Raw genomic sequence first — 13,266 nt, 5'->3', positions numbered from 1 at the left:
GATTGTCCGCAGGGATGCAAATATACAATAGGAGAACTGTAAAGATGGCGGCACACTGTCAGCGGAGACAATGATCGGACCAAGCATTGAGTTGTTAAAGGGATAGTTCAGGACTTTAATATTGGTGATCAGATTGATGATGGTACAAGACCCGGCACTCTCAGGCTGGATCATCAGGATCAGATCGGTTTGGGTGGGGGTGCAATACCCTGAGGCTAGGGCAACACACTGACCTTGGTCACGACTCCGATCACATGATCATAGATCGATGTTTATCCCTGCTACTCCTTTGCTAATGTAAATGGATAAAGTCACATTGTGCAACATCAGTGCAGCTCCATTCATCACATGGTGACCGAACACGCTATGCTCATGTGATAAGAGTTAAGGTTAAAGTCGCCATGTGGCCCTAACCTAAATTTACAATTGTTTTTGAGGCGGAGAGTGTCCATTTCAGGTAATGCTATATAAGGGTCTGATCACTTGTTGTTTCTACAATACCTTCAGCCTACACATCGGGAATTCTCCTGGCTGACACTGAACATACCCCTAGGTCCCCACACACTCAGCATATACCAAAAGAGGGACTTTTTGACATACGCCGGCCACGACCTAAAGCAGCATACGTTGGAAGTTTACGTTGGGGACTTCTTCCTAAGTAGAAGCCAGTATGAATACGAACAGAGCCTTAATGGAACAGTGTAGACCTCAGACGGATACAATTTATCTATATTGATACATTATAACTTGTGCCTTGTAACACAGACATAGCGTATATCACTGTATAGCAGGTACATATGGATGTGTGTGAAGGACAGACTATTGTATATCTAATCCTTGTTTCCAAATGTTTTCTTTCTCCAGAGATGTGAATTGTGTCCTCATAAGGATGGAGCATTAAAGCGTACTGACAATGGAGGTAAGTCCATCTGGTTAAAGTGACCTGCATGGGGGCGGGACACGGGGACTTGTCTGTACTAGTACTTTAATGATCTGTTATATGAATTGTCCGGGTATACTATCATTGGGGTGGAATGGGTTGTCCAATGTTAAGCAGGTATTGTCCACACATCTCATTATCTAATACAAATGATACTCGCCAGGTGTTAGATGTCTGTCTGGGCATCATTCCATGCCTAGACAATCCCTCCGATGCTGCCAGTTTAGTAGTTGATTTCATATATAAGCAATATGGTATGGATGGAGCTATGACTGTGGGGACTGATGCCTTGGATGAAGGGGAGCCTCAGCTTAAAGGGATGCTATCATTGGATACCCTTTTTCTCTGACTAACACGCAGGAATAGCCTTAAGAAAGGCTATTCTTCTCCTACCTTTAGGTGTCTTCTCCGCGCTGCTGTTCAGTAGAAATCCCAGTTTTCTCCGGTATGCAAATGAGTTCTCTCGCAGCACTGGGGGTGGTCCTCAGCACTCAAACAGCACTTGGGGGCGTCCCTGTACTGCGAGAGAACTCTCCAGCACTGCCTCCATCTTCTTCAGGCGTCTTCTTCCATCCTGGGTTTCAATCTTCTAGAGTCGACTGTGCATGCCAGCGGCCACAAGAAAATGGCCGCTTACTCAGTAAACTGTGTAAGTGTCCATTTTCTTGTGGCTGCCCACATCAGCTGACTGTGTAAGCGGCCACTTTTCTTGTGGCCGCAGGCATGCACAGTCGGCTCTGCCCAAGGCCTAAAAGATTGAAGTCCAGGATGGAAGAAGACGCAGGGAGACGGCGTTCCAGAAGAAGATGGAGGCGGCGCTGGAGAGTTCTCTCGCAGCATTGGGGACGCCCCCACAGCTGCGTGAGAACTCATTTGCATACCAATGAAAACCGGGATTTCTGCCGAATGTCGATGCGGAGAAGACATCTAAAGGTAGGAGAAGAATAACCTTTCTTAAGGCTATTCCTACATGTTAGTCAGAAATAAAAGGGTATCCAATGATAGCATCCCGTTAAAGCTCAGGTCCATGGTTATCGGAGAGAGTCGCCGGAGAACCTTGTACTGCCCTGGTTTGCTATTCCAGGGGTAAGTCTCAGGTCGTGGCCATGTAAGCAGTTCTGTGATATGTATGTAGGTATAGCGCTAGAGGGAACACACAAACCACATTTATTAGTCTCGCTTTGCTCCGTCTACTCCCCCCTCCCATCTTTTAAATGAAGCGCAGGGATTTGGTAAGGTCAGACCTGGGGATGAAAGTGGAGACTGCTTACCATTCACTATGTATCGACTCCTTAAAAGTGAACACATGTTTGCAATGTCGACTTTTTATTGTGATTAAGTTCAAAGAAAGCGGCTTATTTTATTTTTTCCTTCCAACTACATAACTAAAGCTAGCGTCATCGTTAAAGGCTCGCGCCTCTTGGACCTTCTCCAACACATGCCTGAAAGGCAGACAAACCGGAGTGCAGGTTACCAATGTGAATAGACAGTAATCTTAAACAGTCCTGCCTGCTCCATAATAAGGCCATTTACATAGGAACCAATCATGTGATATTAAAAATACGTAATTGCCGCTTCAAAGCGTTCTGGGCTTTGATCCGTTGGAGGTTATGTCATTATGGCTGAGGTTTTTTCAGGTTTGTTGCGATTTCGATGATTTGACGCTGGCGGAGGATTTGTTGTAGGTTATTAGAAAGCGGAGGTCTTACTAACAGCTCGAGCTTGGTTTATAATTTGTATTGTTTTTATGAATCTATATAGTTGTTCTTGGGCGTTCTGCATATAAAAAGGGCTTATGTAGGTCAAATTAGACTAAAAAAACAAGTACAATAAACATGAACTAAGTCCGTGACAGCGTGGCGGACCCTGAACTCCGGGGTTTGCAATCTACAAGGGAAGGAAACTGTAGGGGAGGGTAGAAGCCGCTTAGATGGGATTGTGACGCTTATTTTTTCAGAGTCCTGCAATGTCTGCCTCCAAACCGGCATCAAATCCCAACATGTGACCCCCCCCCCCCCCTTTAGACTCCATGCACACAACCAGAGACGGGCCGTGTACAAGGACCACAAATTATGAAGCCTGTCTTATTTTTGCACAAACAAGTGTACGGGTCCATAGAAGTTTTTTGCAGATCTGTGATTGTGGATGATAGGCGGACATGGTTTTTGCAGTCCAGTATTTGCAAACAGTAAAAACCACGAGGGTCATGTGCATATATCCTTAAAGGGGTTGTCCACTTCTTAGGATAGGTCATTGGTAAGAGATCAGTGGGGTCCGACACCTGGGATCCTCAGTGATGTGCTGTGCTCAGAGAGCAGGTTTACAGGTTCACTGTAATGTCTCTGTAACATGATGGTGATGGTTGAATATGCTTGGTGGATGTGGTAGACTCCTTTTAAGGTCCCTATGCTTGTACGAGTGCCCCTGCCCCTTCACAAAGCTGGTCAGAAGGGGTCCTAGAAGTTGGACCCCACTTAGCATAGTTTTACTGAGAAATGGACAACCCCTTTAAAGGGGCTCTATCATTGGGAAAAGTCATTTTTAACTAATCACATCCTTGCATAGGTTTTAGAAATTCTATTCCACACCTACCTGTAGTATGTAGATTGCCTCAGTGGTTTCTGAATATAAGTCTGTTTTTATTCATATGCTAATTAGACTGGTGCACGATGCATGGTGCACCTCTTTGCTATTGTTTCCTATGGGAGGCTGCTGCTGCTGATGACTCAGCTTCCTGTTTGCACACACACATAGGAGATAATAGCAGAGACAAGTGCTGCTGGGAACTTCCTGTGCTGGCTGGAAGCTCATTAGCATATGAACAAAAACGGACTTATTCAGAAACCACTGAGACAAGCTACATACTAAAGGTAGGTGTGGAATAGACTTTCTAAAGCCTATGCAAGGATGTGATTAGTTAAAAATGACTTTTCCAAATGATAGAGCCCCTTTAAGAAATAACTGCTGATATCCAGTACAAGTGCTCCAGTCTCCTTACAGTAGAGCTATGGCTTCTGCTTTACCACTCCTATAACATGACTACAGCCATACATTTATATACCGCCGTGCTGTGCGGCCGCCGTACTCGCGGGTACAATCACTTGTGGCGACAACAGGTAATCATCACAGTAAGTGCGGATCATGTTCTCTTGGGAATAGTCTGTGCAAACACCACATAAACTTTCCAGACATTTCTGTATCGACTTTTGCCGTATAGTCATAAACATAAAGCACAAATCTGTAAGTAAACTGTTCATTTCACACAACTTTATTGTCACCTTGCTTCTGGACGGTTTGTCACTTGCATAATGTGCTGGTGCTCCTTGTTATTGTGTAAGGGAATGTACAGTAGTGGCTGCATTGGATGACGGTGTCCAGTGGTAAATGGGGCTGGCGGCTGTCGCTCGTCGATGCCTTGGTGTTCAATAAAGAGGCCATATTTGTTATCCGAGTCAGTGTCTGATCAGTGGGGTGATGGGTGTCGTACCCTGGCTGATCTGATATCGATGACCTATCGATGAAAACTCTGTGAACTTTCTGTTCAAAGCGCTACGTGAAGAACCACAATGCGTTCACGTTGCAGTTGTTCCCGCCGCGCTTTAGCGCGGCTTTTCCAGCCCGTGGGGCCTCAGTCTTAGGCTGGATTCGCATATGGTGTTAAAACTATGTCACACAACAATCCTCCTTGCAGAATTTGCTGCTGAATTACTCTTGTGCATTTTGCGGTGTATTTGCTATGGATTTACTTTGAAAATTGCAATTCAGAATTTGAACTGTCAGAAATGGCGTTCGGTGACGAACGAAAATACGCCGTGTGTGAATCCCATCTTAAAGAGGACCTGTCGCCTCTCCTGATAGATCTGGTAATTACTTCATAAAATAATACTGCAGTATATTTTCCTCCTCACTCTTATATTGTGCTATTTGTATTAAAGTGGAAGAGATGATATAAAAGAGACCTAGAGTTCATTTTCCGGTGCTCGTGTCTCTTCATCATTTCTGATTTCAGCTTACTAGGTTCACACTAGCGTTCCGGTTTCTTTCCTTCAGGTCTCCACTGTGCACTTCTATGTCTACTGTACTTGATCCTTGTAGTGTAACTCTTTCCCTACTTCTAAAATGACCCCATCTTGATTGTTAGATTTCTGCGGATTCCCTATCTCCTCTGCTTTGACGTTTCAGCACAGGATCCCATAGGCAGCTAGAGTCAGTACCATCTCTACCCATTGGGAATATACCTATCCTCCCCTATTTGGTCTCTTAGATTAGTATTCTGTCATTGAGGTGAAGCTGTCAACTTCTGTATTATGACTGTGTGACAGATGCCTGTGTATTCATCAGCGGTAACTGAAATAGGAATTTCTGTCTCGTACCATATGGTACGATCCCTATAGTTTAAGCACACACAGGACCTACTGAAGACTGTTATAAGTGACACTAGATCCGCATAGTCTCAAGTAGAAAAGCAAGTGACCGAAACCAGATTCACCCGCGGCAGCCGTGTTGTGCAGAGATTGCGAAACAAGCGCTTCAGGCAATGAATGTTCATTTGTCGAACGTTATGTCTGTGTAGAAATAGGAGGACGGAACTAAGAAGATTGACACTCGGACGGCCATAATGGAAGACATGGGAAACTTTAGTTTTGGCTGAAGAGTTTCTTTAAAGGGATCCTATCATTAAAACAAATTTTTTTGTGGCGAACACGTAGGAATAGTCTTAAGAAAGGCTATTCTTCTCCTACCTTTTTAGATGTCTTCTCTGCGCCGCTGTTCAGTAGAAATCCCAGTTTTCATCGGTATATAAATGAGTTCTCTCGCAGCACCGGGGGCGGTCCTCAGTGCTCAAACAGCACTGGGGGCGTCCCCAATGCTGTGAGAGAAATCTCCAGCGACGCCTCCATCTTCTTCAAAAACTGCCTCTTCACACGTCTTCTGCTGACGCCAGGGGTCAAACTGCTAGGCCTCAGGCAGAGCCAATTGCACGTGCCCACAGGCCACAAAAAAATGTCCGCTTACTGTAAATTTTTAGAAATTCTTCTAAACCGTTTGGCAGTTTTCTAAGATCTCTTTGGTCTTCTAAAATAAAAAAGTCAAAATGGTTTATGAATTGCTGTTGGTGTCTTCTGAGGTCTCTGTCCATCCTTGGCTTTATATCTTAAGACCAATGTCTTAGACTCAGATGTGTTTTTTTTCACCCTCCATTACTGTGAATCGCCCGTCCTAATTCCTCGTAATCCTGCTTTCGGTCAGGACTGTAATAACAATAACGAGTAGTAAAATATTTCTTGATGTTTTTGGACTATTCTAAGGTCTCGCTGTTTCCTCTGCGTCCGCTGGGACAGGTTTGTAAGTGGATGAAGCTGCGCTGTCTCGGTGTGTGGGATCCTGGAGAATACACAGGTTCAATGTGAGAACAGGCTTTTCCCCCATTAGTGCCAAATAGTTTAAGGACAACGCCCTAAACCCGCTCTCCAGACATGCAGGAACCTACACGTGTAGGTGATGGATCGCTCTCTCTTGTTGTGCTAATCCCCGCGTAGCCTGATGGACCCACAATGCATCACATGTTGTTCCAGGCCTTCCTGTCAGGGTACGAGCCGAGGTGAAAAGGGAGCGAAAAAATGCCAGATGCTGTTTATAAAAATCCCGATTTTATAGTATTCATTATGTATCAACGTTTTGTCTTCATTAGCCTCAGGAATAATACACGCCAGATGGAATGGATTTATCTCTGTTCCAACTTGTACCTTGAAGCTTTGGAAGTTGTTTCAGTGTTTTTTGGGAGAAAGCCAGATGTGGGGTTTCTAGTTTGGAAAGAACATGTTCACTCCGCACAACTGGACAGTCACCGCTGCGGCGTTCAGAGCGGCTTTGGGGCCGACATTTTAGATATTTCTATATGTATACATTGATCTAGGACCAAATTGCAAAATATGGAGCGGGTCCTATTTCTGTCCATCTCTTCTATTGATCAGGTCTGGTAGAACGTGCAGTACACGCGTGTGCCATCAGTGTGTCATCTGTTCTGCTTTGCACTGACCCGCACGTGACTACAGACCTAGTCGCCGACAATAACATTCAGCTACCTGCATGTAGGCCCCAAGTAAATATGGAAATAATTGAGTTCTTCTAAGGGTCAGTTCACATGGAGTTTATCGGCAGTGAAATTTGAGGCGGAATCCACCTCAAAATCTGCTGCCAAAACCGGCTTCCATTGACTTCAGTGAGAGCCACTCGCTTCTTTTTTTCCGCTCGCTAGTAGTGGAGAGAAGAAGTGAGATGACCCTTCTTGCCGCAGATTCTGGGGCTGAATCAACCATGGCGCGAGGTTGATTCAGTCCCATTCATTTGGACCTAATCCGGAGCGGAACACCACGACGGGATGCCGGTCGCCGCGTGTCATGTTCACACGTGGACTGCAAATTCCGCCGTGTGAACATACCCTAACATTTCTGTTTAGTCCTTGTACTCATTTTCTTAGAACTCTTATGCTGTTCCTCTGTCATTCCTCCTGGAAATGCATGAATTGATAGGAGTCACCATTCCCTTGTCAATAGAATGTTTCCTCATGCCATCTGACAGTGTCAGTGTGTATGGACACACCCCATTGACCATTTATTCCTACTTATACAGGTAGAATAACAGAGGAATGACATAATGCTGATTAAGCAAAATGGGATTATTCGGAGTCTGTTAATCCCATAAAAGGGATTTTCCAGCACCAAATTGATTTTTTTTTTTCCCCCCATATGGAAGACCTATACACAGGATAGGTCATCAGTATGTGATTTGTGGGGGTCAGACATCCGGACCCCACACAGAGTGTCAGAAGCTGCTACTGAATTCAAGTAATAGGGTGGTGCTGCCATTCCCTGGAAACACTATAAGGGGGCATTCACACGGAGTAAGTTGGCGCTGATTCTGGCATGGACTCCGCATCAGAATGAGCGCTGCAAAAAAGAATTTCCCATTGACGTCAATGGACTCCGCGTGGAAAACGGAACCCATTGAAGTCAATGGGAGTTTTTTTTTTTTTTTTTTTTTTTTTTAACAGCGCTGATTCTGATGCAGAGTCCACATCGGGCTCAGCGCCAACTTCCTCTGTGTGAATGCCCCCAAATACAGTGGACGGGCCACAGCCACATCTATATCTTCTATTACTTGCTGTCCATTAGCATCTTCCAGCACCTGGAGACATCTTTGTGGGATCTGGGTGTCGGGCTCTGACAGATTACTTTTTAATAACCTACCCTGTGTATAAGGTCATCAGCGTAAAAAATTAGTTTTGGAGCTGGAAACCCCCTTTAAGTTCTTCCTCCATCCTCTACCCAGCTGGTGTTCCCTGCTCTGGTCTGCCATTTCCGTCGGTCCAGTAGATGTTGAATAGAGCGGCAGGACGCATGTATGACCACCACTCCATCCAAAGGCTTCCAAAATAGTGGCCTAGGACCCTCATTCTAGTGATTATTGGAGGGGCCACCAGTCGGACCCCCACCCATACTGCATATATCCCCTGTCCTGAGAAAACCCCTTGAAGACTTAGCACCTTGTCTTGCAGAGGCTTCCTCCAGATGAAGGAAGAACAAGCCCCTTCCTTCCGCCTCCAGCATAAGATCTACTAAACCTTCTCATTGTCTTGCGCACATTGTAACCCAGACGTCTGATTGGGAATGTGACAATTCCTTAAGTCTTTCCAGTTTTCACGCGGCTGCTGCTCCTGTCCTGTGTTTCCTCTCTGCCGGGGCAGGATTGTTACAACACAAAAGTTGTTAGTGAAATGTGAACCATCTGGCGGCCGATCAGGAATGTCGTGTAACTGCATTCACCAGGATTTACCACGTGTGTCTGCCTGGTCCCAGGCCAAGGAGCAGCGCCGCACTGTTTTTACATGTCATAGGTTTTCAATCAGTGCTCTCAAGTCTGCACATGGTCTAATGCCAATCTCTGAGTCAGCAGCTTTTTCTTTTTATACTTTGAAAAATGTCTCAATTTTTTTTTTTCAATCTAAATTTTATTGGATTGAGCTGATACTGTCCTCCTCTTTGTAACAGAGAGGCTTTAATAATTCAGTTCAGATGGGACCCGCTGCGGCAACACCAGTTGTGAAAAAGTATCCAAAAGCAAAGATTTGTGACGTCTCTATGGCAGAAAACTGCTCGGTGGTAATCTGCCCCAATAGTGTGTTGGCTTCTATTTAGAAAGTCTCGGAAAACCACTTCAAAGACAGTCTATCTTCCCCAAAGTCACTGTCAAGCTCAGTCTTGCTATAGAGAAAATCCATTTTTAAAGACGTACTAAAGCACAAACCCTTTTTCCATCCTCGCACCCACCACCTGCTTGTGAGACTCCAGACTATTCTTATATACTGCCCTCATATTCCTGCAATCCGTCTTCTCTTCAGCTCCTGATCAGTCTCTCTTGGCCTTTATATATCTCTCTCTCTTTGCTCTGGTATCAATCCCATGATGCATCAGCACAGCATCATCACATGGACAGCTAGAGACTGTACCGTGTGTACCTGCTTTGTGAGTGCAATTACCCTACTCTCTACATTCTAATTAATCTAAGAGACTATGGAGGAGATTTTGGGTAAGTTCACACAGGGTTTTTTGGACTGGAACATGAGACAGAGGCCGCCTCAGGTTCTGGTCCAAAATACGGGTAGCTGCAACTGGATGTCGGTGCACTGCATCGGTTTCCAGTCGCGCACTCCGCTCCGGATTAGGCCCAAACGAATGGGCCTAGTCGGTAGGGAGTGTCTTCAGCCGATGCCGCAAGGCAAATCGGCCTGAAGATTGAGCATGTCGATTCTTTTCCAGTTTTGTTCCGGCTCCCGGAAAAAAGAACTGACCAGCTCCCATTGATTTCAATGGGAGCCGTCTTTTTGGTCAGGATTTTGAGGCGTATACGGCCTCAAAATCCTGACCAACAAACCCCGCGTGAACTTACCCTTAGTATGTCTTGAACACTAGTTTTTAGGTGTGCAGGGTAGGGAAAATCTGCAAATTTTTGTATTTAATTATTTTCTGCTGCCCTGCCCTGCTGATGGTTGGGGCATTTTTAGGACCTGGGGTAGATTCCAGTGCAGAACAGCCTAGTGTAGGAAGGTGCGCCTGATTTATATGGAGGCGTGTTAAAAATGCCAATATTTTTAAATCTGCCCCAATCTGCCTTCATTATAACTGTGTGACGGGAACTGTCTGCTCATCAATAGTTAGTGACAGAAGATTTTGCAGTAACGTTGCCATACATTAGTCTCCATCTTTTAGTAGGTTTGCGGGAAGCAGGGGGCGGATAGATCATGGATGATAATGTGACTGGTACCAATCCCACGTATTGGTATCAGAGGGAACGTGTCGTGTGTAATACCTCATTTCGCCTGTTGTGGCGCTGCAGGGAAATGAAACGCATGCTGCCGGGTTCCTGACATTACAAAACCTCTATGATCTGACTTAAGTCCTGGGATCTTAATAACAAAAAATAACAATTCCAAGTAGTCATCTTGTTCTTTCTACTGTACATCCCTGGTTTGGGGCAGACATAGATTAAATTTGACAAGAAACTTGAGCAGTTGTCACTTCCCTTCCCCCGCACACACATTACGGATCACTCTGGGACATGGCTGCTGAAATATAACAGAGCTATATTAATAAAAGTGGCAATAAAAACTGAGATCCAGCATAGCTCGCCCTGATAACAGCGATATTGAGCCATTCTTCTGAATATCCTGTTTATTACTGTGAAACTTCTCGTATGTGAGTTAAGTGGTTGTTGTGTTATTAGATCACGGGAAATATATATTACTAGACTGGAGCCAATGTCCAAGAGAATATCCTGCGAAAATAATAGAGAAAAAAAAAATCACCAGTAAATTTAATTCAGATTGGTGGATTACAGTTTGACCAGTTATTTCTTGTATCTGTTTCTGGGAATAATGGCTGACAACTGGTGAGCTACCCTTTACCCTAAGCTGAGCTCTGTGATATATAGGTTATATGATAGAGGGGAGAAGCTGAGCTCTGTGATATATAGGTTATATGATAGAGGGGAGAAGCTGAGCTCTGTGATATATAGGGTTATATAATAGAGGAGAGAAGCTGAGCTCTGTGATATATAGGGTTATATGATAGAGGAGAGAAGCTGAGCTCTGTGATATATAGGGTTATATGATAGAGGAGAGAAGCTGAGCTCTGTGATATATAGGTTATATGATAGAGGAGAGAAGCTGAGCTCTGTGATATATAGGTTATATGATAGAGGAGAGAAGCTGAGCTCTGTGCTATATAGGGTTATATAATAGAGGAGAGAAGCTGAGCTCTGTGATATATAGGGTTATATGATAGAGGAGAGAAGCTGAGCTCTGTGATATATAGGGTTATATGATAGAGGAGAGAAGCTGAGCTGTGTGATATATAGGTTACTAGAGGGATGACCCGGCTTCGCACGGGTATATTACATTTTATGTGGCCCCATACGAAATGTCCAATTTTGCACTGGTGTATTTTGTATGTTGTTTCTGTGTATGTCCATAAGAGTCATGTGATTATGTGTATCTCAGTTTGGATATCAGTGAAAAACCTGTGATCAGTTCTTATGGATACCTGGAGTAAAGCTGTATCTAATCCTTCCCCGTGTAGTACTGTGTTTAGACGCAAGTATCTAATCCTTGTTGGTGTGGTACTGTGTGCAGATGCACATATCTAATCCTCCGGCATGTGGTACTGTGTGCAGATGTGTGTATCTAATCCTCCCCCGTGTGGCATTGTGTGAAGAGGGACATATCTAATCCTCCGATAAGTGAAACTGTGTGCAGACGCGCGTATCTAATCTTACGGCATGTGGTACTATGTGCAGACGCGCGTATCTAATCCTCTGGCGTGTGGTACTGTGTGCAGATGCGCGTATCTAATCCTCCCCCATGTGGTACTGTGTGCTGAGACGAGACGCGTATCTAATTATCTGGCATGTGGAACTGTGTGCAGAGGCATGTATCTTATCCTCCAAAGTGTGGTACTGTGTTCAGATGCACATATCTAATCCTCCCCTGTGTGGTATTGTGTGAAGAGGCGCGTATCTAATCCTACGGCGTGTGGAACTGTGTGTAGACGCGCGTATCTAATCCTACGGCGTGTGGAACTGTGTGTAGACGCGCGTATCTAATCCTACAGCATGTGGTACTGTATGCAGATGCGTGTATCTAATCCTATGGCGTGTACAACTGTGTGAAGATGTGCGTATCTAATCGTCTGGCATGTGGAACTGTTTGCAGATGCGCGTATCTAATTCTACAGCATGTGGTACTGTGTGCAGATGTGCTTATCTAATCCTCTGGTGTGTGGAACTGTGTGCAGATGCGCGTATCTAATCCTCCCCTGTGTGGTATTGTGTGATGAGGCGCGTATCTAATCCTACGGCATGTGGAACTGTGTGTAGACGCGCGTATCTAATCCTACGGCATGTGATACTGTGTGCAGATGCGCTTATCTAATCCTCCCTCTGGTGTGTTGTACTGTGTGCTGAGATGCGCGTATCTAATTCTCTGGCTTGTACTGTGTGCAGAGGCATGTATCTACTCCTCCAAAGTGTGGTACTGTGTGCAGACAGGTATCTCATCCTCCGCTGTGTGGTATTGTGTGAAGAGGCACGCATCTAATCCTGTGGCATGTGGTACTGTGTGCAGATACGTGTATCTAATCCTCCCCGTGTGGTACTGTGTGCTTAGACGCGTATCTAATTCTCTGGCTTGTGGTACTATGTGTAGACCTGTATCTAATCCTCCCCTGTGTGGTATTGTGCGAAGAGGCATGTATCTAATCCTGCGGCGTGTGGAACTGTGTGTAGACGCGCGTATCTAATTCTATGGCATGTATTACTGTGTGCAGACGCACCTATCTAATCCTACGCCATGTGGTACTGTGTGCAGACGCGCTTATCTAATCCTCCGGTGTGTGGTACTGTGTGCAGATGCGCGTATCTAATTCTCCCCTGTGTGCTACTGTGTTCTGAGACGCATATCTAATTCTCTGGCTTGTGGTACTGTGTGCAGAGGCATGTATCTAATCCTCCAAAGTGTGGTACTGTATGCAGACACACGTATCTAATCCTCCCCTGTGTGGTATTCTGTGAAGAGGTACGTATCTAATCCTACAGCGTGTGGAACTGTGTGTAGACGCGCGTATCTAATCCTACGACGTGTGATACTATGTGCAGATGCGTGTATCTAATCCTCTGGCGTGTGGTACTGTGTGCAGACATGCATATCTAATCCTCCCCGTGTGGTACTGTGTGCTTAGACGCATATCTAATTCTCTGGCTTGTGGTACTGT

At 45.0% G+C, this 13,266-nt stretch overlaps 1 protein-coding gene across 5 annotated transcripts in view; it reads left to right on the top strand.

Moving 5' to 3' along the window:
* MLLT10 (MLLT10 histone lysine methyltransferase DOT1L cofactor) overlaps positions 1-13,266 on the top strand; it is a 220,057-nt gene that overhangs the window by 100,631 nt on the left and 106,160 nt on the right. For all 5 annotated transcript variants that reach the window (XM_075271697.1, XM_075271694.1, XM_075271693.1 and 2 more), the window contains one exon: positions 865-919. In XM_075271697.1, coding sequence (XP_075127798.1) covers positions 865-919 — 55 coding nt within the window. The remainder of the gene's footprint in view (positions 1-864; positions 920-13,266) is intronic.

The sequence above is a fragment of the Leptodactylus fuscus genome, chromosome 4 (genome assembly GCF_031893055.1).
Source record: "Leptodactylus fuscus isolate aLepFus1 chromosome 4, aLepFus1.hap2, whole genome shotgun sequence".
In the NCBI taxonomy this organism is placed as follows: domain Eukaryota; kingdom Metazoa; phylum Chordata; class Amphibia; order Anura; family Leptodactylidae; genus Leptodactylus; species Leptodactylus fuscus.
This window is presented reverse-complemented; position numbering and strand designations above follow the sequence as displayed.